At 37.7% G+C, this 26,365-nt stretch overlaps 1 protein-coding gene across 23 annotated transcripts in view; it reads right to left on the bottom strand.

The window, feature by feature from the left end:
- NRXN1 (neurexin 1) overlaps positions 1–26,365 on the bottom strand; it is a 1,127,862-nt gene that overhangs the window by 21,451 nt on the left and 1,080,046 nt on the right. For 14 of the 23 annotated variants that reach the window (XM_065890668.1, XM_065890670.1, XM_065890678.1 and 11 more), the window contains one exon: positions 1,299–1,386. In XM_065890668.1, the coding sequence (XP_065746740.1) occupies positions 1,299–1,386 (88 nt within the window). The remainder of the gene's footprint in view (positions 1–1,298; positions 1,387–26,365) is intronic. The other 9 variants (XM_065890685.1, XM_065890672.1, XM_065890673.1 and 6 more) reach the window with 2 other exon arrangements.

The following is a 26,365-nucleotide window of genomic DNA, read 5'->3' as shown; positions in this document are numbered from 1 at the left end:
CTGCTCTAAGTGCTGAGAGTAAGTAGCTATAATCAGTGGGGGGACAGGGGTAGAAGTGATATTCAAAAGGAGATGTAAGATACGCATCCCGAACCATTTTTTATCCAAATATCAGAACAAGTAGATTAGAATGATATTCTTCACAAGAATCCCAGATTAGTTATTTTACCGTGACATGAAGTTCTCCTGTGGTTATAGGTGACATCTACAGAGGTCATGAGTTATCCAATAGTGGTTAGTCCATATCTACCTCAATGGTTTTGTTAACCTAAACAAGACAATTACTGAATTTTAAGAAACACTGCTTACAAAGGAAACTAATGGAAATGACCCTAATCCTTGGTATTACGAATATTTGGAATCAAACCCAGGCTCTGATCCGTTCATTTTCAGGGTCCACAGCCACTGCTTGATGGTACAGGGCTGCAGGAAAGCAGTACTGATGTGTTAGTCACACCATATCACAAAGAAGGAGAAGAAACTATGCATCACCTACAGTTAAAACACATGAACTTGAATTTTAGGGAGACATTGGAAGACTCAGACATTTCTCTATTAAATGCATCAAGGACTGGCTGTACCTGCTGTTTGTTTTACTATTGCCATAATACTCTCACTTCTGAAATTCAGAAATTTATCACTTAAGATAATTTGCTGGCAGAGTGAGTAGTGGGGACTTTTTGTGAGTAGAAAGGTCAAAGAATTTTCCAAAATGCAATGCAATTTTTAAACTTTATAATTTTATTATGGGTGACCCAAGAAAGATCCCCATATATGGTTATACTGAAAATTATATCATGAGCTAATGGAATGTGAACAGTAAGGTACCAGCCTTGTGTGCTGTCCCCCACTGCTTCTTCTGGAATACATAATCTTTGTGGGTTTTGTTTTAAAAATTATTTTTTAAATAAATGTGGGGAAATGTACCCACGTAAAAAGTGAGAGCTCTTGGGCTTCCCTGGTAGCGCAGTGGTTAAGAGTCCGCCTGTCGATGCAGGGGACGTGGGTTCGTGCCCCGGTCCGGGAAGATCCCACATGCCGCGGAGCGGCTGGGCCCGTGAGCCATGGCTGCTGAGCCTGCGCGTCCGGAGCCTGTGCTCCGCAACGGGAGAGGCCACAGCAGTGAGAGGCCCGCGTACCACACACACACACAAAAAAACTAAGAGCTCTTATCTCACAATGAGGCATTTTTTCATAGGGTGGACTTCTAGACAAAAATGCAAAGATCTTCTAGGGACTATAGCATGCAACAAAGATTCACAGTAAAGTAAAGAAAGTAAGAAAAAAAGTCGACTAACCTAACCCACCTGAGCTCGGCTCACAGGGGTCAATGTCCTCGTCATCGCTGGGACACTCCGCTGAGGCCACAAGGATGTCATCTGTGGTCTGTAAAGGAAACACATTCGGTAGATTAATTTAAAGGGACCTAACAGATCTTTTCATCTTGTCTCGTGGACTAGTAAAACACCACTTGTGTTTACCTGACAGATCGAGAAACCAAATTCAATTATTTCCCTTCCCGAGGACACAGAGCTTACATTCTTCAACTTAGTTTAGATCCCTCATAGAAGAATTGACATATTTGTGAAAACTTGATTCTAGCTTATTTTACATGAGGATATGGAAATGGTGGTAGCCAACTTGTACATACCCATCCATTTAACTGCCCAGGGAAGCTGCACCCAGGAGCAGACAGAGGTTTAAAACAGCCTGGCAGAAACAGATGATTTGAAATTTATTACCGCCCTGGAGTGCTACAAGGTTTGCATCAGTACTTGTGCTTGGCTTCCTAAAAGCAGAACAACTATATAACCTTTTATATTCATGACCAGGTAGAATTTGATGTATCTTTGAGATATAGCTTGTCTTTATTAGGAAACACAGATTAAACAGAGAATATCTTTCACTGATGCAAAAAGGGAAGCAAATATAATCCACTGAAGGTACTTTTTAAAATTTGTGTTGAGCTTTCACACTCATTACGAAGTTCTCATCTTTGTCATACTCAGATAGCAGGTATTGTTTCCCCATTGTCCTTTCCATCATTAAGGTTTTAGAATAAATGAAGCGTGTATTGGGGGGAATGATATTTTACAGCAAATAGGATAGAGGTGACAATTTTCTTTCTGACATTCTAGTTGCTTCACTGCACTTACAGCAAAGAAGATAACCATCACTGTAATAAAAAAAGCAGAGTGTGTAAAACCTAGCAGTTAGTCACATAATCAACACGTTTACAAGCACCAAAGGTTGTTCTTTACTGCCGCTTATAAACAGCAATCAACTCAGCACAGATATTGCATGGAAACTGTGAAGGTTTGCACCAGATCTGGCTAATGCTAAGGTAATACAGAGAGAATTCAAGGTACAAGAAGGAAAATATCTCATTACATCGGCTAAGGATTAAGGAGATTATAATTGTCTAGATGATACTCAGAACTGCAACACGGATGAAGTCCTTATTTAAAAGTAGAATTACAATAATAAAGGCCTTAAATTAAAGAAAAATCAGATATATGATATACTTTTATTAAGGGAGTGTCTAATAGTCAGAGGGTAAAGTATAAATATATAAATGTTAAGAGAATTGCGCTATTTTGAAAAGTGGAGACAAGGGATGATGCACGTTTGTGGCAAAATTAGGCTCAAAAATATTTCAAGTACAAGGTCTTTAATTAATCAAGAATAAAGAATTTGTCCAGATGCTAGTGCTTCAAAACATAACTTTAAATAAATGCAAGCATTTAATAGTATTTTGAGATGGTTTCATGTTATTCTGCTCTTAATTCCTCTAACACAGTTGGGAGACTGAATTAATTTATTTTGCTGCTGTCATTTTGAAAGAAGTTCAAATACCAGTTTTTCTAGAATTGTAACTGTTAATGCCAGTGATAGCCATTAGCAATTGGTGTGATAGTCACGTAGGTATCGTTCAGTACAGTGAGCTTTAAAAGGCAAGAATCCATCCTCCTCCTGGCATGAGCACATCTTGCAGGATAACATCCAAACTGACTTGATAATAACAAGTTATTGGATTATGAGGTCTGGCATGTCAATTGTTCCAATTCGCCCCAGAGCTGATAATCTGTTTTTTAAAAGCCAACTTCAAGTGGAAAGCTACCTTTTTTTGAAAACCACAGTGCATATTTTTAAAAATTAATTTCATGGTTCCAAGAGAATTGTTCATTTTCCTTGAGGAATTTTTGTTCTTGGTGGAGGGGGGGAGGAGGATGTGGATAAGTTCTTTAATCTAGTTCTTCTCACCCTGGCAGTGATGTTGCCCCCTCTCCCCTCCTCCACCTGGGAAGACATCTGGCAATGTCTGGAGACATTTTAGTTGTCTCGGCTGGGTTGAGGTGGGAGTGGGTGAGCTACTATTGGCGTCTAAAGAATGGACACCACGGATGCTGCTAAAAAATCCTAAAACGTATGTGGCAGCCTTCCCACAACGAAGAATGATCTGACCCAAACGACAATAGTGCAGAAGTTGAGAAACTCTGCTCTAAAAGCTTAAAAACTGTTCTGTACCTTGTTTTTCTCATCTGAAAAAAATGGAGAGCATAGTCACTGTTGTTGTAAAGATTAACTTAATACATGAAAGGTACCTAGAATAGGACCACCTTTTAACTATTTATAAAAGTTGTGACATTACCAACATTATTGTTGTTTCACGAATGGAACACCAATTTAATATTTTTGCACTATATTTATAAACAATACAATTTTAGACATTAAACTGGAAGTTGTACATGTGAATTATTCTTAACTTTAGATCTCATGTTAGCTTTTGTATCAAAATACAGTAGCTCTACTGGTACTTTGTTGAACTAAGTTTCCATCTTTTGCTGCCTAGGTTCAAATTCTGAATGAGAAGTCAAACATCGAATATAAATAATAAAGGTTGCTTCCTAAAAGAAATTCACGGACTAGAAATGTGTAGCTCAGTGTAGTGTTTCATGCAGACTAAGTTATTTAGGCTGCAAAGTTAAATTTTGTTTTAAAAGTTGACCTAATATTTAAATTCAACAGCCTTTCCAAACAATTCCACAGCAAACAGAAAGTGTTAGAGAATGTTCTCAGTGTCATCTTTCACAAAACACAGTACCTAAAATAACAAAAGATGTCATACAATAGACAGTACCTCCTATAGCCTTTTACAGTAGGAAAAATATCACTGTGCAAATTCGACCCTATTGTACAACTATATTTTAGTTTTTAATGCACTTTTCCTGATAAAATGAATACACATTGTTTTCATATTTTTCTCTCAGAAATTAAAATCTAGTTTATTATTGGATTCATTTCAGAGGCTAAATTAACCAAACAATTTTCTAGCCAAAGCTGTGTAATTTAAATTTAATTCACCGTGTTTGGAACTGCCTCCCTATGACATGCTGTTGAAGAAACTCAAATATGTCACATTAATCAATTCTGTTCTTCAGTATACTTTTCTCTGATGTTTATAACCTTTTTCAGAAAAGAGACAACCTTCTGAAGGAGACAGAATAGTGATGGAGCAAAAGCATTAGCTTTACATAACCGTCCATTTAGATGAGGGTCCCTAACTGTGCATTCAACCACTCACAGGTCAAAGTGCCTAATCTTCCCTAATTCAGAGTGGTGTGGACATTTTCATGGCAAACGTCTGTTCTTGTTCAGAATGTCTACTGAAACTACTTAGGTCTCCTTACCTTTAGGGGAAAAAAATGATTTGCACACAATTCAGGAAATAAAGGCACTGAAACTTAACTCACATGTCATATGGATAAACACCAACCTGTATAGGGTAGGAAAATTTAATCAGAATGGGGGAGAAAGGATGTCCTTAATGTACAGTAAGAAGTTAGACCAGTTTTTTTTTTTTTTTAATGTCCAGGGTTATTAGGCAGAGACCATTTGGTGGGTTAGAAAATAGAGAAACACTGATGTATTTTTGTTCTTTGTATTTTTGCTCTACAGCGAGCCTTTTTCCCCACCATCACCTTTAATGGTAGAATTTGCTGCATATTCACTTTTTTGAATATAGCACAATTGCATATCTGTGTGCTAAAAAGACAGGATGAGAGGATGGATAAACTTAATCTGTAATATTATATCCTTGCTAAGACTAGCATTCCTAGACCTTATTCCTCATGGTAAACAGCTTTGCTGAAGACCGGTAAATTCTGATGAAAAGACCCACAAGAAAACTCTACCAGCAAAAATCTGCTTTGTGAGAAAAAGAACATACTCCAACTGTGCAAAAGGATGTCCATTATGAATTGGATGCCCACAAAGAAATTCTTGATTTACTCTAAAATTTCGATTGAAACTTTGCTTCTAAACTGCGACGGTCTATCCAGCTATACATCCAAATACAATGTACAAAAAAAAAAAAATTGTCTCTGGCTTCCCTGGTGGCGCAGTGGTTGAGAGTCCGCCTGCCAATGCAGGGGACACGGGTTCGTGCCCCGGTCCGGGAAGATCCCGCTCCCCCGCGGAGCGGCTGGGTCCGTGAGCCATGGCCGCTGAGCCTGCGCGTCCGGAGTCTGTGCTCCGCAACGGGAGAAGCCACAACAGTGAGAAGCCCGCGTACGGCAAAAAAAAAAAAAAAAAAAAATTGTCTCAAGCAATGGTGCTCACTCGTGTTAACAGTATTTAGCCTAATCTCTCACTGCTATGATGGACATTTATACTGAGCTGATTGAGACAACTGATGGACTGAGTGTGGTGCTAGCTGACATGTGATATGTTTGGCTAATTGATGGACACTTGTTCTGATACTTTTGTCTACGTGAAGCTGCTCTGGAAGAGAGAGAACATTGCTGTCTGCCTTTCACAGCACTGAATCTGATAGTCTTCCTTATCAGATTTATTGCTAGATGTGTTTTCTTGAAAAAAGAAAAATACCAGGATTCACAATTAGCGACACAAATTCCTCAAGCTAGGTCTGAACCATTGCACTGATAACTTATGGGGCAAGAAGCTTCTAGGAGGTGGGGAAGTCACAATTTTCACCAAAAGGAAGAACTGCAAGAAAAATAACCCAATTGTAATACATATATAGAATTCCCCAACAGTGGGTCAATTTGATCAAATCAAATCACTAAACAAATACGTCAAATTGGTAATTTTAGTTAATCCTATTCTTTGCATAGATTCCATGGTAGTTTCCATTGTCTCAGCGAAGCTTTTGGTTCTTATTTGTCATTTGTTTCTCTGAGTAGCAGATGCCACATAAAGATATCAGTCCCATGCTCACTAATCTAATAAAAATAAAAATAGTAAACTGAGATTCAATACATGAAGGATGAATTTTAGCTCCAGCACACGAGTAACAAAGAATACGAAGATCAATTAGTCACCAACGAATCAGTCACTCATCTATCCATAGCATTTTCTGGTGGGCACAAAATATGGTCACTACCTGACAAGGCACAGATTGTGATTCCTACCTGCGAACAACTTATTGTGCCCATTCTATTCTCAAGCAGAAGAACAAATCACTCATTAATACAAATAACAAAATCAATTCTAATAGCTTATTTTGATTGAAATTTAACAGTGCTCCCACATCTACTACTTCATTAAATATCCGCCAACGACACACTTGCGCGGAATGCAGGTGGAGGTGCTATTATTCTGAGTGTTACAGTTAAGTGCCTGCTCAAAAAAAATACCCATTTGTATGTTCATTTACCCGATTTGAACGTCTGAACGTTGGCATTCGTGAATATTTAGGGCAAAACTGAAATATCCCTGAAAATGACCAGCTTTCACATTTCTTTAATGTTTTTTTTCCCCTCAATTGATGCCTTAGGTTATTACAAAAAGTGACCAGAAATCAGCTGTCTGCTTGGAAAAAGACAGACTTGAAAGCCATTCAGTTTTCTTCAGAATTTTCCTGTTTAAAACGTATGCAATGGTTTCAGAACAGTGCAAGTGAGTTGGATAGAAAAACTCACCATGTAAAGAGGTCATAAATATCTTACTCATTCTAACATGCATTTTCATATGCATTTGATAGTGGTCATCCTAACAGGAAAAAACTTTAAGGGGAAGATAGGGATATGGAAATAATGCCACAGAGAAAGGAAATTATGAGAGGAAGAAAGGAACTGAATTCCTGCTTAATGAAACAAACACATATTTTTGCAAAGTTATGCAAAAGAGTAAACCTGCGAAATAAAAACCTGGTGTCAGGAAGCTTGAAATTAAATTTATATTTTTTAAAAAAGATAAATTCTTATCTTTCTTTGAGCTACTAATGACCTCTATGCTCATACCGCATTTCCATTTTTAGCCAAAGCAAATAGGAGAGCTGGCCAAAGAAAAAGCTAAAGTGAAGTTTAAATTTTCAGGGAGGATTTGGAATATCTATTCTCTTGGATTCTCACGAATTAGAACTTGGGAGTGTAAGACCTCCAAAGAATGCTGGTAGTGATGTGGAGATGCTGAAAGGGAAACTAGAATATGCATGTGATTTGGGGTGTTGTACTGTTGAACCACTTCCGTTTAATTCGCTACATGCTTAGCAATAATGGAAAATATATATCAAGTCTCAACCTGGATCTCATAAGTAATATGTATCATCTTGAAATGATTTCTGTGTTCTCGACAGTACATAAGAATAGATATACTATATAGGCAAATATATATACTATGCATGTATATATATACTATATATGTGACTAAATGTATATATATAATCATTTGTATATGACAAAACAACTTCTCTGTCTCACAGGGATATTATGGGGATCCATTTTATTTTAATTAATGTTTTTTTAAAAGTCTTTTCAGTTCATTCATTAATTATTTTTTATTTTTGGCTGCGTTGGGTCTTCATTCCTGCATGTGGGCTTTCTTTAGTTGCGGAGAGCCGGGGCTACTCTTCATTGCAGTGCGCACGCTTCTCATTGCAGTGGCCTCTCTTGTTGCGGAGCATGGGCTCTAGGCCCGCGGGTTTCAGCAGCCGTGGCACATGGGCTCAGCAGCTGTGGCTTGCGGGCTCCAGAGCGCAGGCTCAGCAGTTGTGGCGCACGGGCCTAGTTGCTCCGTGTCATGTGGGATCTTCCCGGACCAGGAATCGAACCCGTGTCCCCTGCATCGGCAGGCGGATTCCCAACCACTGCGCCACCAGGGAAGTCCCCGGGGATCCATTTTGATATGTGCGAAAGCACTCTGTAAATATGAAAGTCCTCACGCAGCAATGTTTATATGTTATTATTACAACTAATACAGAATTAGTTTTGCTCCTTACATGACAATATGAAGAACACTTCTGGGGAGTGCTTAAAGAGGGCAGCCAAAAATCCACCCAACTGAATATATTTCATTTTTATGTCTTGAAATCCTCTTGTCCCCTCAGTTGAATAGGATCTGTATCTCTCACTTGAATTGGCCCCTCACATAAATGTTGCTATTCTTGGGAAGATCTCTTTTACATCAGAATATGATTCACTTCGGCATTGCTTGTTGAGTGCCCATGTTTCAGTCTCACTGGTAACCTACAAGATGGGCAGTGCCAATCCACACCTGGCACTGTGATTCCCTCTTCTCCATGTCAGCGCTCCGGGAGAGTTACTGCACAGATGCAGGGTTACTGGAGTTCTCTCAAAATTCTCCTCCTTATTCACTTTCCTGGGACTTGGAAGATTGTGACAACTTGATTTATTTTATGCCTGCCTCCAGAGTTTACTCTAAATCATACCCTATTATATCTAGAGCATTTAAATGAACAGAAAATAAGAAAAAAGAGATCACGTAGCAAACGCTGCTAATTAAAGGAGAGAGAGACAGACAGACAGACAGCGAAACAGACAGAGAGGAGAAGGAGCAGTAGGGAGGGGAGCTGAGGGGAGAAGAAGAGGAGGCTGACTCTAAGTGTGATCCATGCCGCACAACGCTTCTTATTATAGTGGTCGTATCTGTAGTTATAACAAAACATAGCCCATGGTCGTGTTCCCTATATGGATTGATAATATGCGAATTAACTCTCGTAAGACACTGAGCAATATTTTCTTAGTGCATTAGAACAGTAGAGGTGTGCGCCTTTCCAAATTATATTTAAATCTAAAAGTCTGGGAACTGCGTAGGTGTATGTTTTATTTCATGTATTTCTGTGGGACAGAATTTATGTCTGCGTTTTATAGCCCTCGAACATCTATCACATCTATCACAGTTCAACAGAGTTGATTTAAAATGTCATCACCATTGATTGTGGTGATTATTTCACAATGTATATGTGTATCAAAACATCAACCTTAAACAATTTAAATTTGTCAATTATATGTCAATAAAGAGAGAAAAAAAATGCTATCATGCTCTAAAACCTGGCTTATCTTCTTTAAGTATCTGTAATTTCAATAAAAGCACTTGATGAAGATAAGTATGATTGTGAAAATTGAATTAATAAAGTTGAATGAAGGATTCCTCTTGACTTAAAAAATAGAAGATATATTACACACGACACTTGCATTGGTAGAATCATTTCAAATAATCTTATTCCTGATGTTCATCCTCCCTAAGTTCATTACACCTAGGTGTACGTTTGCCACAATCGCTCATTTATAACAGCTCTTTAAATCTCCAAATAAGAGCGAGCAAGTATCGATTATTTTCCAGGAGTATAACTCCTAAGAGTGGGAGATGAGAACTGTGGCAAAAGTCACACTTTTCCAAAGATTTTATCTGCCTTCTAACATCTCTAGAAGTGACAATGAAACTTTGTAACTGGTTTTTACATTATACCTCATGGCTGGAAATTTATGGTAGAGAAATAGCAAAAAGTGACATTATCTTTAACTGCAAAGAGAGAACGACTAAAAGTTAGAAGGAAGGAGAAGGTAAAAATGTCTTGCAATAAGTTGGTCTGCCTGCTTTTATGAAGCATCCCTGTCTGTTGAGAAAGCAATAAGATATAGCCTGCCTTAGAGAAAGGACCGAGAAAAAAAAAAAATAGTTGACTGCCATGCTGGGTTTTTTTTTCCTGTATAATATACCCCCAACTCTTCCAGTTTCCCCTGAACTCTATTGCCATAGTCTTACCTTGTAAATACTTTCATTGGATTATAAGGAAACTATGCCTTTATAATGTTCTCCTTCAAAATCTAACTGCAGGATGAAACTTTTATCTTCTTCCTGAAATAAATTGCATGAAGATAAGGGCTGGCTGAGACCAGCCATCAAATTCAGACTAAGACGTAAGTGCAGGACAGAATGCACTCACGAAATTTGTATCTTCTGATTGATTCTTCCATGCATTCACTCATTCATTAATTCATTCATCTATTCACAATCATTTATTGAATACTTTTGATTAACAAGGGGTTATACAGAAGAGGAATATAATATGGCACCAGACTTCCCTCCCTTGAATTGCTTGGAGAACTTCAGGTGTATGACAAATGGAGGCCATCTATAAGCAGAAAATCCTCTCTATACCCCCGAGCATAGAAGGAGCATGGGTATTAGAGCTAGACAGACTGGGCTGAAATCCCAGCTCTGCCACTTATTAGCTGTTGATGTTGGGCAAATTATCTAGCTTCTTTAGGTTTCTTCCTATGTAAAGAGGAAGTTATTTACACCTATTTTGAATTTTTATGAGGATGAAATTCTCTAGGGCTAGATAGGCACAACGTCTAGCACAATGGCTGGCACTTAGAAGACACTGTCGAGAGTATTTACTATGTAGACACAGCTGGCTCTGTACACATTGTCACTTTGCTCTCCTTGCAACATGGGAAGAGAAGTTTATCCTAGCCCTGGATTTCTGTGATCTTCAGACACAGACATTCCCTTCACAAAGGAAGTATAATTTCCTGGCTTAAATTCCCACTTCTATGTTTAAACATCCTATAAACAGAGTAAATTACATATTTGAAGTGAGAGCTCTTTATAAAACACCTCAAAAAACATCATAACTACCAGTGTATTGAAAAGCCAAGGGGCTGCTCTTCTCTTCTCCCTAGCTGCATGATGTAACCAAGCATTTATCAAATCCTACTGTTTTCAGAGTTTGGAGACTTGAGTTATCTGTTCCAGTTCCCTTCTAGTAAAGAGACGGAAACCCTAAGTCGGCACAGTCAGGAGTGCAGTATCATATCACTGCACCGACAGTGTCCAGCTCAGGAATAGATTGTGGTCTCCTGGCCCTCCATCCAGTTGGCATCCAACTCCTTCAGTTTCATATTTGGGTGTAGTGAAGACGAAAATAGAGGCAGGATTAATTTGTCACTTTTCCCAAGTTTCTCAAACATGATTTGTCTTTTTCAATTCTTCCCTAGGTTTAATTGAAAACGTTAAGCAAGGCCTTAATCTAGATAACGTAATGTGGCCTTCTGACATCAACTGGAGCTGCCAGACTGGTGAGCACTGAGTAGCTCCTGCAAAGCCCACTAAGGACCACCTGAAGAATGCAGATTCAGATGCTGAAGGAGAATTTTGTTAACTGCCTTCTACTGAGGCTGGGAGCCTCATGAGAGAGTCTGCCTTTTTGTGCACACTTCATCAGATGGCATCTGTGTCTGAACTCTTCCCTGAGATCTTCGAGTAATTAGCCATGTCCTCTTTTGGATAGCTTTTCTCTCTTCCGCCTTGCATTTACAATCAGTTCCTCTCAATTCTGACGTGTTTCCTTGAAGTTGCTATCACGCCTCTCCACCTGGATGAGCCCTTTTCCTCCCTTACACACCTCTGCAATCCCTTAACCTTCTCTTCATCCTCATTACTGGAATGCCTGCTGATTAAGAATAAGAATTAAGCCTTCTATTCACCAAAAAATGTCACTTGTCATTATGAGAACTTTTGGAATCATTTAAGTGTCATCACGTAAACAGAAAGACAAGCTTCTCTTGATGGTTTGGTAACGCTGTTATGAGCATCAGTGCTACCTGCAACATAGCAGTGACCTCAGATGCCAAAGAGAACAGCATCCCTGTCCTGCTCCATAGGTCCTCAAACTACTCTTCCACTTTTTAGTTGATGTGTACTCTTATTAGTTTTTCTCTTTTGTCTGTCACTGTCAGGCTTTGTAGAGTCCGGTTTCTGTTTTCAAACTTGCTCCTTCATATCTGCTTTGAGCTGGAAATCTAGATAATCAGATAACCAATGTTCTCTAACTATCTTAGAAACAGGGTCACAGAGGCTCTCAAACGAGAAAGCCCAGGTGCTTCAGAGTCCGGGCTCATGGCTTAAAATACACAAGACTTGTTAGTTTCCTCAAAATGCCAAGTTCCTTATGAAGGTAGTGCATTTATTGGTAAGTTAGCACCCAGTAATATTTTTACTATGATAATTCTCAAATAGGCTTTTCTTCATTAATTCCAAGAAACTCTACTGGAACTAGACTCCAAATACCTGAATCTTTATTCTCTAACATTTAGTCAAATAGAAGCCAAGCTTCCTTGGTGCTCTTCTGAGTTTGCAGGGAGGGAGATGAGCAATGTAGTAAGGAAAGTGGCTGCCTTATTGTCTTTGACCCCCTTGCTTCCTGAAAAGATGGAGTGGGGTTGTTGGCTTGTACTTAAAGGTAGAACCTGATGCGGACATGCAAGGGTTCAACTACATTTATCCAGAGTGAGTGGTTCACTCAGTGCATCCTGACCAGAGAGAGAGAGATCTGGTAGCCCCTCTTCTGGTTTCCCAGGACCAGCTTTTCACTTGAGAAACTGAGGAATGCTAGTACGCATGCTAGCATGCTAGCAATGCTCCCCTGTGACTCTGTGCATGGATATTAGACTCAGACCCAAGTTTAAATCTGGAGTTATTAGAACTTGGGTGACCTACTTAACCTCTCATTTATAAAACGGGAAGGATGCAGTAGCAACCTTGGCAGTGTAGCTGTAAGAATTAAGATAATCATGATCGATGAACTACTTAGCACTATTCCCGGTTGTGAAATAAAAGTTATATTTTTATGGCAAGACAAGAGAAATTTAAACAAAACATCTCTGCCCTTTGGCCTCCTCTGTCTCCACACTGTGCTTTGTGTATCTTCATTATGCATCGACCAAACCTCCCACGTGAGCAAAAATACCTGCTCAACCATAACCAGCAACATTCTCCTAGCATCAACACGACAACTCCTTAAAAGATGGCACTCCTTCTTGATCTTCTAAGGGGTCACGTGACCCACACCACGATGACGCGTAGATCTGAATTATGTGAACTGTCATTAATACAACATTTGATGTACAGCCCTGTCTCAAAAAACTTATATAGGGCTTCCCTGGTGGTGCAGTGGTTGAGAGTCCGCCTGCCGATGCAGGAGACACGGGTTCGTGCCCCGGTCCGGGAGGATTCCACGTGCCGCAGAGCGGCTGGGCCCGTGAGCCACGGCCGCTGAGCCTGTGCGTCCAGAGCCTGTGTTCCGCAACGGGAGACGCCACAACAGTGAGAGGCCCACGTGCCGCAAAAAAAAAAGAAAAAAAACTTATATAACGGTGCCTTGACTTCTAACCAATGGGACAGTTCTCAGAGCATTCTGAGATGCTCTTGCCGGGTTATAATCCTCAAATTTGGCTCAAATACAAATTTCCATTTCTTTTTAAATCAGTTTTGACCGATTAATTTTTCGTCAACCTGGTGCATAATAAATACTAAATAAATCTTAGCTCTTCTCACCTTCGTTATTACATAAGACACACATGTGTGTTACCTCTAGCCTACTGGGAGGCAGCACATTTGTTGTTAAAGTGGGCAAAACCCAACATCCTAATAACCACAATAGGTTGACTATCCACATTTGCCCTTGCCTAGAATAATACTGTGAAGTAGGAGGGGAAAAAAACTAAATATCGCATGAAGAACGCAAATGTACTTTCTCCCTGAATGTTCTATTTTGGTTTTCAACTTTTAAACTTCACTTTATTTCAAAACATACTCCGAACAATTCCAAAGCATTTTCAAGTTGGAAAGCCTTCTTTTTGTTTCACAATAAGGTAACTGCAGGTGCAAACTCGAGGGAGACAGACCTTGGAAATTTTAAGTATGTTGCCATGGCAATGGCTTGCAAGAATGTGGATGAGTTTCATCTTAGCTCTCAAGCATTCAACCGAGTTCATGTGTGGAGGTTCAAATTACTAGGCACACAATGCCATTCATCGTGTCTTGAAAGGTTTAAAACTAACTGTCTCTGTTGCTTATAGCAATCAAAAACTACAAAATTCTACCTATCTATCTATCTCTCTATCTATCTATGCAAATATGGAGACCTAGTCATTCATTATCTACTCTTAGCTAGCCAATCTCACCAGTTTGGCTGCTCTAAGGGAAGCTGTATACATAAATTCAACAATAATCATTTTTGCCATTGTTACAAACAAAGAGTTGTACTCCCAATATGAAATAGCTATAAAATTTTTCTACTGAATTTCAAATTAAGTTCCTCATTCAAAATGGATGTATCCTTAAAGAAGCATGATAATTATTTAGGGATGGTCAGTTAAAGCAAACTTCAGTCTAATGAAATGTGGAAGATCTTTTTAAAAAGGTCCCATCCTATAATGCAGGAAAGAAGATTAAAATGTGTAATTCTAGTCATTAAATCAAATGCCCCTACTCCCAGAAAGCGACACCGCCACCACCAACAACACAAAGACATACAAAGGAAGCAATTTTATCTCATTTGAACCATCACTATCTTAATTGCTCTTAAATGGTTCAGTTGATGCTTCTAAATTCCAAAACCCTCACAAGGAACTCATGATTCATTGCCAATAAAAGCAGTGATTCTTGATAAAAACACTTTCCTCCCATAAATGGAACCTACAGAACACTAAAATTGGAAAGTTTTAAAGTTATCTATTTGATATAAGAAAAAATTCTTAACAAATTCTCTTCAAATTTCAAGGCTTTTTCCATCGCCATTTGCACTATGAAAATTAAGCCAATAATAAAAAAAATCATTCACCAGCAAAAAAAAAAAAAAATATGGATTTCTAAGAGTATATGTTCTTTAGTTTTCTAAGAGTATATGTTCTTTAGATCATTTGCTGCAAATGATCCATGATGATACAAAGTGCCCTACATGAAATGAGACAAGGGACCCTGCAATGTCCTGCATTCAGTTACTGACAAAACCTTCACAAAGCTGTTATTAGCTACCAAAGCCTGGCAGTTTTAAAATTCACTTTGCTGCTTTAACTTTGACTCATCTTCCAAAACACACACACACACACACACACACACACACACACACACACAATCATTCTCTCTGTCCCTTATACTCCTTGATTTAACAGCTAGTTGATATACTTTAAAACTAGAGTAGTGCTCCCCCATTCTAAAAAGCCTACAGCAGTGCTAGCATTAAACAAATGAGAACACAATAATTAGCTATGCAAACTGTCAAGTAGATCTAAAAAGAAAAACAACCCAGAAAACACAACCATCAGCAGTTTCAAGCTCTAACAAGAATCTACACTGAGTTCCCATTTATTTTAAACAAAAATACATTAGGTCTCTGAAAAACGTTCGCAGCAATTTCCATGGAAATAGGGCAAATCAGCTAATGGGTCTTTTACATCTCTAATTTCTATGATGCTGATATAGTAGAAAAGTCTTTGGTCCTACACTCTTTCCAAATAATTTCTATCCTACTCCTCTATAACCAGATTCATTCCCAAAGTGAGTAGCATCTAAAATGGTTCCAAAGTGGATATGGAACAGGTGTGTGGGTCAAATCACATCCTGTGACCCCCAATTCCCAAATCCCCCCCTAAACCTCACCACAATAGTTTTACAAGAGGTAATGAAATTAAAGGGTAAACTGGAAAGGGAAAAGAATTGTTAAATTATCTGGGGCATTTGTGTGTGAATGGAAGGCAGAAGACATTCAATTCTTTGTGTGGAGAGTATGAATTACACAATTTGTAGCTAAATCTCTGGGATCCTTTACTACCTACCTTCTCCCTCTTACAACACGTTGAGTCCCTATGAAGCAACACAGACTACTTCCAACATATACATGCTTTGTCTGAAATATCAATCTAATGCTTACATTGACGGTTAATGTTCCTTTAACCCATTATGCAACCAGTAATAGAATATCAGATTTTTTAAAAAATCTAGAATTGTGATGAACACATTTACTTTGAAACTTGTGTTTGCTTCAGTTCTCTTATCTTCAAACTTGTAGAACAACAGTCTGCTTTATAAAATTGAGAATGTAAGATGGGATGCCTGAAACTGGTCTAGTTTAGGACATAGCATTCTGAAATTCGACTAGGAGCTCAATCATCATCTAACCCATTGACCTGTGGCAAATCACTCCCCATTCCAATATAAGTAGGTTAGAGTAGATGACCCCTCAGGTCCCTTTAAAATATAATAATCAAGGGTAACACAAGAGAATCTTGTGGTACAGATAAGCCTCTTGATTTTGGTGGTGATTATAAGAAGCTATACATGTGATAAAAACTGCATAGAACTACACAGACACACACAATAAATGCATGTATAACTGGCAAAATCTGAATAAGCTCTATGATTTACATGCTGGTTTTGATATTGAACTATAGTTATATAAGATGTTAACATGGGGGGAAGTTGGATAAAGGGTACAGGGGACCTCCCATATCTTTCTTTGCAACTATCTGTGAATCTATAATTATTTCCAAAATTAAAAAAAAAATATATAAGTACCTAATACATGCATACATACATAAATATAATAATCTTTGATTTCATGAAATGGCTTGTTGACTGTCAAAGATAAATGCCAATATACAGGGCTTGATGCTTTATCAATGAAGTGAAATTTATTGGTTCCAAACAATCCACTTTTCAGCTAAATGTGATAATTTTTACCTAAAACAATTAGTGGTTTAAAGGTAGTTAGGATATTGACTATTTCTCCATGATTCGAAGTGAGGAAATTGTTATGTGACAGGCTGTTACTAGTGACACCATTTTTGCCAGCCCTTCTTTTATTTACCCTTGAATACTGAACCCTACGGATTAAGATACCAAATAACTAAAAATTTCAACAACATGCCTTTGATTTAAAAGAGAAAATTAAAACAAAATACAAATAAAACAAAACAAAACAAACACAATTCTAAAGGAAGTGTCAGAGAGTTACTAAAAATTGAATTCCTAACATTTATATTCTGAGGACTCTACAGTTTCTGTTCAATTAACTTCTCCTATGATGAGTAATTTTCTCCTATGATGAGTAATCTTACTTTCTATTCCTAAAACCCTGTAGAATCCTATTCATCTAAGAATTAGGTTGTGCTCAATATATTTCCTTTCAATGTCATGGAATCCAGTGGACTCTCCTGACCTCCCTGAGGTCTAAAAATCATGGCTAGTGTCTTAGCAATTTTGTACCTATATGTTGGTCAAAGTTTGATTCTTAAGTTTCACCAGTGGGGCAAAAGAAAGCAAAATAGATGCCTGTAGCAGACTTCTGTTAGAGGTAAAGTAGAAAAGAGGCAAAGAAAGCAGGCAACTATAAAGAAAAGAGTGAGCAGAAGGAAAGAGAAAAGGTAAGAAAACGCTTCCCTCACCTATGTTTGGAGAGTGGTGGGGGACCTCAGTCCATTTTACAGATGAGACCAATGATAGAGGTACTTCAGACTTAGAAAAGTAGGACTAATGTCTCACCCAGTGAGATATAAAACAGGTCTTGGGTTTCAAAATTCTAGAAAGGGATTTGAAAGAAAAGAAGCATTATAAAATGTACAAGTCAAAGTCAGTCAATCCATTAAATCACCTCTGCGCCAGGACTAGCCAGCTAAACTGTATCCTTAGGATTTAGCTCTCTTGTGGCAGCAAAGACTACACTCCTCTTAAACAACAAAGCTTAAGACACAGAACAGAAAAGAGCCTAGTAGAGGATTTTCCTGTCCTTGCACAGCTTTCACCAAACAATACAAGGTAAAACACATAGAGGCAGTTTCTCAGTCACTTTAATTTAAAAAGGCAAAGAACGGTGAGTTACCTGATGCAATCCTTTTAGAACCCATGCATACTTCTCCCAGAGTTAATTCTACCAGTTACCATAAATTTAAAATGGTAGAACTACTCTTGCCAACTAAGGAACGTCACTCACTACCTGGTTCTACAAGAATTGAGTCATTAGCCACTGAAGTCGCTGACCTGTGGTACACCTGGAAAATAATTTAGGGCAGAGATCAGGAACGAGGCACTCTGTGCTCTGGGAAAACTGGCAGAACAGGCCTTCAGATATTTATATATTTTCAGGAGAAAATTTCATGAATCCAGATTCTTGCATCTTCCCATAATTAGAAAATCATGAAAACCATGAACTGAGATATCAATTCCTCATGACTACAGCAACCTTCTACTGAGATGTATGCTTGATTGCATATACCCCTTGGCCAAACTCACACATACACTGGCTTCCTTGCCTACCTCTTTGGAGTAATTTCTCATAGCTATCTGAGAGGCCGTCTCCAGGCTACAGGCCCTCAGTAAGCCCCCAAATAAAACCGAAACTCACAGTTCTCACGTTGTGCCTTTTCTTTTCAGTCGACACAACCAATAAAAGAATAAAATACATAATAGGTAATGAGCCAAGAAAGACACTAAGGGTGGTAAACGTGTGTCAAAGCTGCTGGAACAGAATCCAGGCCTTTACTTCATGTGGCCATAATGAAAAGAGCTGGTGAGAAGTGTGAGGCTATCACCTGACACTTTGCCCCTCTTTGCTCTCCCTAGGGCCACAGTGCCACAGGGCCACAATGCATCTTAAGCTTTGTGGGGTCCGGGTAATGCTTTAAAGTTGAAGTGTTTCAAGCTAACTGTGTTCTGGAAGTCAAATCTATCATTATAAGATTACATTAAAAGCTAAGCCTCTACTGTACATATCAATTTGTACTCCAGAATGCTGGTTTCCCAGAGCATTCACCAAATCCTGTCTAGGTTTAGATGCTGATAAGAAATAGAAGAAAAAAAATTAAAAATGCAATCACTGCACCTTCCATGTATTGTCTTAAAAATGTAAATGCCAAAGTTCTACTTTCATTTCCTTGTGTCTCTGAATATTTCCCTGCTACATATTTCAAATTACTATAGACACTCACAAGCTATGTTAGTTTTTACAGCTAAATTATGAACGTTCATAAAAATAATTTGTCCTACACATCTAACCTTTTGTTCTCAATGTAGACAGACCCAGTTTCTTTTTCACATTTATAGAAAAATGCTTACAAAGTCTTGTTCTCTGAGGATCTCATTCAGCAGTGATTAAATTTACTTTTCATAAATCTTTATTGGTGATGAGAATTTTTCTCAGACTGTGCTGTTGATTGCTTACGTTACCTCTTTCCTTACCACTTTCATTAGAAGTCTCATTGTACCTTGTTTCTTAGAGAAGAATTTGAAACTGATTTGGGGATGAAGGACTTTTAGTCCAGAGTATGCAGCACTTGATGAAATATTTATCCATACAAAGCCTAAAAATACACATGGTAGGTACAGCATTCACGTGGGTAATTATTTAGTAGATTCAGCACATAATTTTACACCACAGGGTTCTTATTAAGAACACCAGAAAGGGAATCAGAGTTTCTTGACACATGGTAATAAATACTTTCACTTACAATGAATAATTTAGCTCTTTTGGTATTCACTGTATGAAAAATAGATTTGAAATAATTTCAGGGTCTGTTAGCAAAGGTGAAGGTTTTGGAACACAAGGAGAAAACAGGGAGTATGGGGCCACTTTTCCCTTGTTTCCACAGAATTTTGCTTGTTTTTGTGATGCAGGCACTGCAGATTTTCCCTCATTTGTCAAGATGATGTCAAAATGAAAAGATGTTATTCCTTCTGTAGCATTTCCTATTGTTAGTTTTTGGGATTCCAACCTGTTAATTATGTAAAATTTACCAGCCTTGCCCATAGAATGCTAATAAGTCTCTGTCTTCTTCACTATGGAAGGAAAAGGAGATTTCCCTCCAATTAATGCTAGCCATGACTGGAATTATTCTTCCACTAGTTTCAAAATGAAAATTTCATACGAAAATCTCAGATGCAGATTCATCTAAAAAGTCAGGGGAGACGACTCAACAAAATGAAAGGCAGTCTATGTTTTAAGACCACTTTTCTTTAAAAACTTTTTCTTTTAAAGGAAATTCACATTTATTCATATGCTAAAATCATAAAGTATTAGAGCTGCAAACCCCTCACCTTACAAATGGGGAAGTCAGGTAGCAGAAATTTAAGTAGTTGGTTTTCACCATACCAGTAGCAGTAAAACTTTCTCTACTGTAATGTCTTTATATAAATCTATTAAAATAAAATGTTTTAAAATTATATAAACTCCAAAAAATAACCTATACACAATGGGACATTTTGAATTTGAGGTGACTTGGGGCAGTTGTAAGGACAAGTCTAAAATTTAGGAGAGTTTTCTATGCTGAGAATGGTAAAATTTCCCAAGGAAACAGAAAAAGGAAGAGAGAGTCTGTGACCAACTTCAAAATAAAACCCACGTTGATAAGGGTGGGAAGAAAAAAACAATTGTTTGTCCTCCTAAAATACTTGACTGAATGTTTCTTAGTAGAAATTTGGGGTAGCCCAGTGGGGAAAATTCTCTTAGGTATTTGTGGGAATCAAACCGAGTGATGCTGAAATTTTCCAGAAGTAGTTTGATGTCACTCAGTGGCATCTATGACACAAAAATTCTTAAAGCAAATCATTTCTCAAAGGGCATACTGAACGTTAATTTCTTAAATTTGACAGAAGTACAATGCTTATATAAGATGTTAACATTAGGGGAAGCTGGATGAGAGTGAACTCTCTTTAATATGTTTGTAACATTTCTATATATTTAAATTATTTCAAATTAAAACATTTATTTAAAAAAAAAGAATCATACTGATCTGATCAAATCCTATGTATTACATATAAGTTGGGAAAACTGGTATTTATAAAATAATTTTCTTTTAAAACAGATACAGATATGTTCATAAAGGAAAAAATATAACTACAACCATAAAAAGTAACCTATGAATTCCCCACTTTTGTAATATTTACAGACATAAAACATGCATTATCCTCATTTGAATGGCATCTTTAGAAATGATCTTACATGGCAGACTTCCAAATAAACCAAGAATATACGTTTCTACTTCATCTCATCATTTTAAACCCTCATACCTCTTCCTAAAGAATTAAAAGAGTTGATGCATCATTTAGGGAATTGCTAGGTACAAAGAGAGAGAGAGGTTAAAGTCAGTATTTATTTTGTTATTGCATCAGTAGTCTTCTGTTTAAAATGACAACATCTGTTGCAACTTAAATCTCACTGGCTATTTGGAAAACGAGAAAGTCAGGAATCTCAGAAAACCTTGTTGCATGGATGCCACTATACCGTGACCTGAGCTTACTGTCTCTAGCTTGAGATTTTGAAAAATAATCAAAAACTATTCAGTTTGATATTTTATACCTAGGTATTATTTCAATCAATTCTAATGAATGGTTCATGAAGTTTCCCATAATTATTCACTATACTTTAAACTACTTACTGAGGAAACAATAGTATTTCAGTAACATGAGTAGACTATTTACATAATTATCACTTATTCAGAATTGTTCCACTTCAGGCCAGACCTTTGCTTTCTGCCTATATCCTGCCATGTTCTATTTTCTTTTTGATGGGTGCCCTTCAAAAAGAAAATAGAATCGAAGATACAGAAAGAAGTAGAATCAGGCATACTGAAAATTATTGCTGGAGTAATTTACAAATACACTTATTTATACCCTAGTGGCCTGAGATAGTTATACTTACTCCAGAGTGTCTTATTTACTATTGGAAAAGTGACCCAATATTTCAAGTCATCCCATCAATAAAAAGAAAATAATTTCTTATTTTTTAAGGGAAAACGTTTAGCAACAATAGCTAATTTTAACAAAGAAAACAAATACAAACTAAATATGCAGGTGATTTTTAACTAAAAACAGTTGTACACATTTTGTATTACTTTTATCATTCATAAAGCACGAAAACTGGTTTAAGAAATCAATATGTTGTCCTGAGAACATGTAGAACAGGAAGCAACCACATTGACTGATTTTGAGACAAGCTACTTGGGATCTTGCTTCATATTCCAATACCCTCAGTGCCCTAAACACCACTTCAGAGGTTGGTATTGGTGTTACAGGATGTGTAGCCCACCTGATTTGACCTGATTTTGTGTTACCTTTTATTTTATGACTGGCTGCTCAAACAAATTCAGAGAACATACAGCAGAAAAACATCAGAGCATCTACTTAGCCCTTATTGAACTCTTTCTCTAAGCTACCATGAAGTGTGTAATAGATGCTCAGCAAAAACGTGTTCATTAATTGAGACTATAGGGTGAAATTATTCAGCCTTCAATATCCCTCTAGTTTTATATGTGTTTGTCCTTTCTCCTCAGCTGGACTTTTAAGGCAGCAAGTGTCTTATTTTCCTTTGAGTCACCCATGACATCAAGCATCTACTGATCTATCAATCAGTAGATATTTTAACAGATCTTAACTATTAAATGTACCAAAAAAACACTGAGATACGTGCTTATATATTATAATTTTCAACATTCTGGAAAGAGATGGTATACTTCTTGAAGGCTTAAGAAAACTCTTGGCAAACCCAAGAGTAGCTATTACCCTGAAATTTCTAGTTTTTCTATGTAACCTATTATGTAGCAGCTAAATATTTAGCAGTGTTTTATGCAGACACACATATTCATACACACACCACGTTCAACTCTAAAAATATTGTAGTCCTACTACAAACCCAATGGATAGGTGATTCACTCAAATCTAACCGTGCTAATTGAGAGAAGTCATGGCACATGATGGAACACAATGATTTTTCAGCCCATGGGAAGTTGGGGTCTAGAGGACACATCTGGTCATGCAAGATAATCCATTATATAGATAGTTCACACATGGGTCATTGAGAATTGATGCCTGGGGCTATATCTATGCAACTCCAAACCAAGGAGCTTCAAAAAAAAAATCAAAATTCTATTCAAACTTTTTTTTTTTTTTTTTTTGGCAGTACGCAGGCCTCTCACTGTTGTGGCCTCTTCCATTGCGGAGCACAGGCTCCGGACGCGCAGGCTCAGCGGCCATGGCTCACGGGCTCAGCCGCTCCGCGGCATGTGGGATCTTCCCGGGCCGGGGCACGAACCCGTGTCCCCTGCATCAGCAGGCAGACTCTCAACCACTGCGCCACCAGGGAAGCCCTATGCAAACTTTTTGATTTGACAGTAAAGTAGAGTGTTCTGAAGTCATAAAGGTAGTCTTAGTCATATACATACATTATTATACATACATAATATTTATATATGTAATCTATATTTTGTATATATAATACATAGTTTTTAATTATAAGAAAATTCATTTCAATGGAAGATTGATTGGGATGGCATTGTCTTTGAAGCTGTAGTAGAGTTTTTAATTTGAAAAATGTGAAGAGGTCGGACAGATGAAGGCATTTGCCCACACCACTAAATCCCCATATCATCTATGAATTTACTAGTAAATCTAGGCTGTGAGGTTATGTAATTATATTTTTGGTCTGAAATATGCTTACAGTCAAGATTGTGGCCCTACCAAACCTGTCATGTTTAAATAAAAAAGACGAGGAAACAAACATGAGAGCATACAGACTCCAGGACTGATGCCTTTCAGAGACTGATTTCTTTTGGTCCTAAATAATATTCAAGTCATTCCCATCATTATATGAAGTTTTTGTCTTTTAAACTAAGCAATACCTAAGGTAATGAAGCCTGAAGCCTTTATAGTAAAAGACATTCCATTTAGTCGTGGGAAAATAGTAAAACTTTTTTGAGCCTTTTTTGCTATCAGGAAAACAATTAAATTGTGGCTTAATCTGCAGTCTCTCTCTCCCCCCCATATATATATATAAATATATTTTTTCACAATGAAAACAAAAATGTATAATTGATTTTTTGGGGGGAGATAGTTCTCAGATAGTTTCCAATGCATAATCAAGTGAACTCAAATGAGGGTGAAAATTTGAGGGGAAAATGAAAGTGTGTAGTGATAATCACACGTACTTTATGACACAAAACTAGAAAGTCTCTCTCATATATTTTTACTTTTTCATGGTTATTATTTAGTTTAGACTTATATGCTGTCTTAATTTTCTGTGAGACACTAGAGATACCCATGGGTTTATATCTGTCTGTGATTCTCCCCAGTTATTCTGTATACTGGAAATTGCCTATCTACTCGATATATTGTGCTTGGCTCCATTCTCTGTGCTAGAGTAATGAGGGAAGGGAGCCTTCAGGAGATTTCAAGTATCAGCTATCAAGTAGATGTAAATAAGATAGCAGAAAATAAAATCAATCTTGCTGGGTCAATATAGTAACCTTAATAGAAATCAATGATATTCAAAGCCTAAATATACACAAAAATGTACAAGCAGAACTTGGTGTCATTATATTCTGCTGAATTTATATATAGTTTATTGTTTCTGTTTAGTAATAGAGGTCTGGAACAAATGGCATTTGAGTCCATAGACAGGTAAAGCAGCAGAGGAATAAAGTACTGGGAGCAGAGGAAATGGGAAGCGAAAAAGAAGACTGCATTAATAAAAGGCACCACTTGGTCTAAGTATAATTAAATATCCACTAACTCTGTTCACCTATATCTTGCTAGTGCTTATAACACCGGAATTAAGAGCACTAATTTTGACATGGCAAAATCTTGTTTCAAATGGGTTATTTTCCAAATGGGCAGAGCGTAAGCTTAGTTCTTGAAACATCTGAATTTAACATAGACAAAGACTGAAAGTTCTTGGCTACATGCTTTATTTTCCCATTTGAAAACTACAAAGTATAAGCTAAAAGGGCTTTTCCCATCAATTAGCAATCTGCCTACTGCATCCATCATATTGTTAATAGATTGCACTTGTAGTTTATAAATGCACCCAGATGCTGTGGAATGAGCACATTTTGTAAATTAAAGGAGCATATGGAACGCACACAGACAGTAACATTTCATCATAACTACCCAAAACATCCTTAATATGCAATGCTACATCACTAATTACTTCGTAAACATGTAAGCGTTTCCTGGTTAATGTCTTGGTGAGAAATTTCCTTGGCAGTTGACCGCCAAATGCTACTGTGACCAGACATTTAATACCACTTCAGGGCTCTTCTAGTTTCATTCTACAGAAGGAGAACGCGGCACTCGACCTATCAGGCAACTTGATTGTGTAAAGAGAGTGAAAATATTTATTCTTTAACACTGGGTTATCTTGCTTAATAAACACCAGTCAACCCTCCAAAATATAAATATCTGTCCGAAGATCTGTCTGTAGGCACTATTTCTTTCTAAAAACGTTAGAGGGAATTTGCCAAGTGAGGAGAATTTTGTTGCTTAGTGGACTCTTTAATTTCTAAGAACAGGGCATTGGAAGAAAAGGACTGGAGAAAGTATACGAAATTGGTCTCATTCGTTAACTCTGGGAAAATCAATATAAATGATTTGAATAAATTATCCTAAATGTATCTTAGGATATTAAAGGTAAAGGTTTCATTTTATTTTATTCTATTTTGCAGTATGCGGGCCTCTCACTGTTTTGCCCTCTCCCGTTGCGGAGCACAGGCTCCGGACGCGCAGGCTCAGCGGCCATGGCTCACAGGCCTAGCCGCTCTGCGGCATGTGGAATCTTCCCGGACCAGGGCACAAACCCGTGTCCTCTGCATGGGCAGGCGGACTCTCAACCACCGCGCCACCAGGGAAGCCCAAAGGTAAAGGTTTTCATTCCCTTTATCTATGTCATAATTCCTCGTCAAGCCAAGGTTCAAGAGGCAGTCAAAAGAGACATGCAACACGGCTAAATTTCCTTTGGAAAATGGAAATTCTCTCCATACACAAGGTCCACCAACCAAATGATTAAGAGAGCTGTGGGTGACCCACAGAGTAAGAGATGTGTACTTAAACTTTTAAAATTTGTGTTTCATTGGTACATTTTGGCAGCATGATTCTGGTAAAATTCAGTTGTACTTAGGACTGGAAATTGTGTCTGGGTTCACCTTAGGATTTTGAAATAATCATTGAAATCACAGAATTCAGAAGTAAATTGATTTTTCATTCTTTTTCAGTCCTATGACCCTTCTGGGCAAAGACTGTGCCCTTGGGTGACAGAAGGCTTGATTAATTTCATTGCAGAATTTGAACTGGGCATTGGTCAAGCCCCCAGCCTTCAGGATAAAGTCAACAAATACTTAAATAAAACATTTAAAGTTATTCTAGAAATGAACATCTATTTAGAAGCCAGAAGTGAAAAATCAGTAGATTAGTCAGCATGAGCTCCTAATGTTTTCATAATTCAAAGCTTACTTAGGGAAAGAGTCAGCAAGCCCTATTGATGCTTGAATCGTTA

This window comes from Phocoena phocoena, chromosome 14 (genome assembly GCF_963924675.1).
Source record: "Phocoena phocoena chromosome 14, mPhoPho1.1, whole genome shotgun sequence".
NCBI classification, from domain to species: domain Eukaryota; kingdom Metazoa; phylum Chordata; class Mammalia; order Artiodactyla; family Phocoenidae; genus Phocoena; species Phocoena phocoena.
Note: the sequence above shows the minus strand (reverse complement) of the source record. Positions and strands in the feature narration are given on the sequence as shown.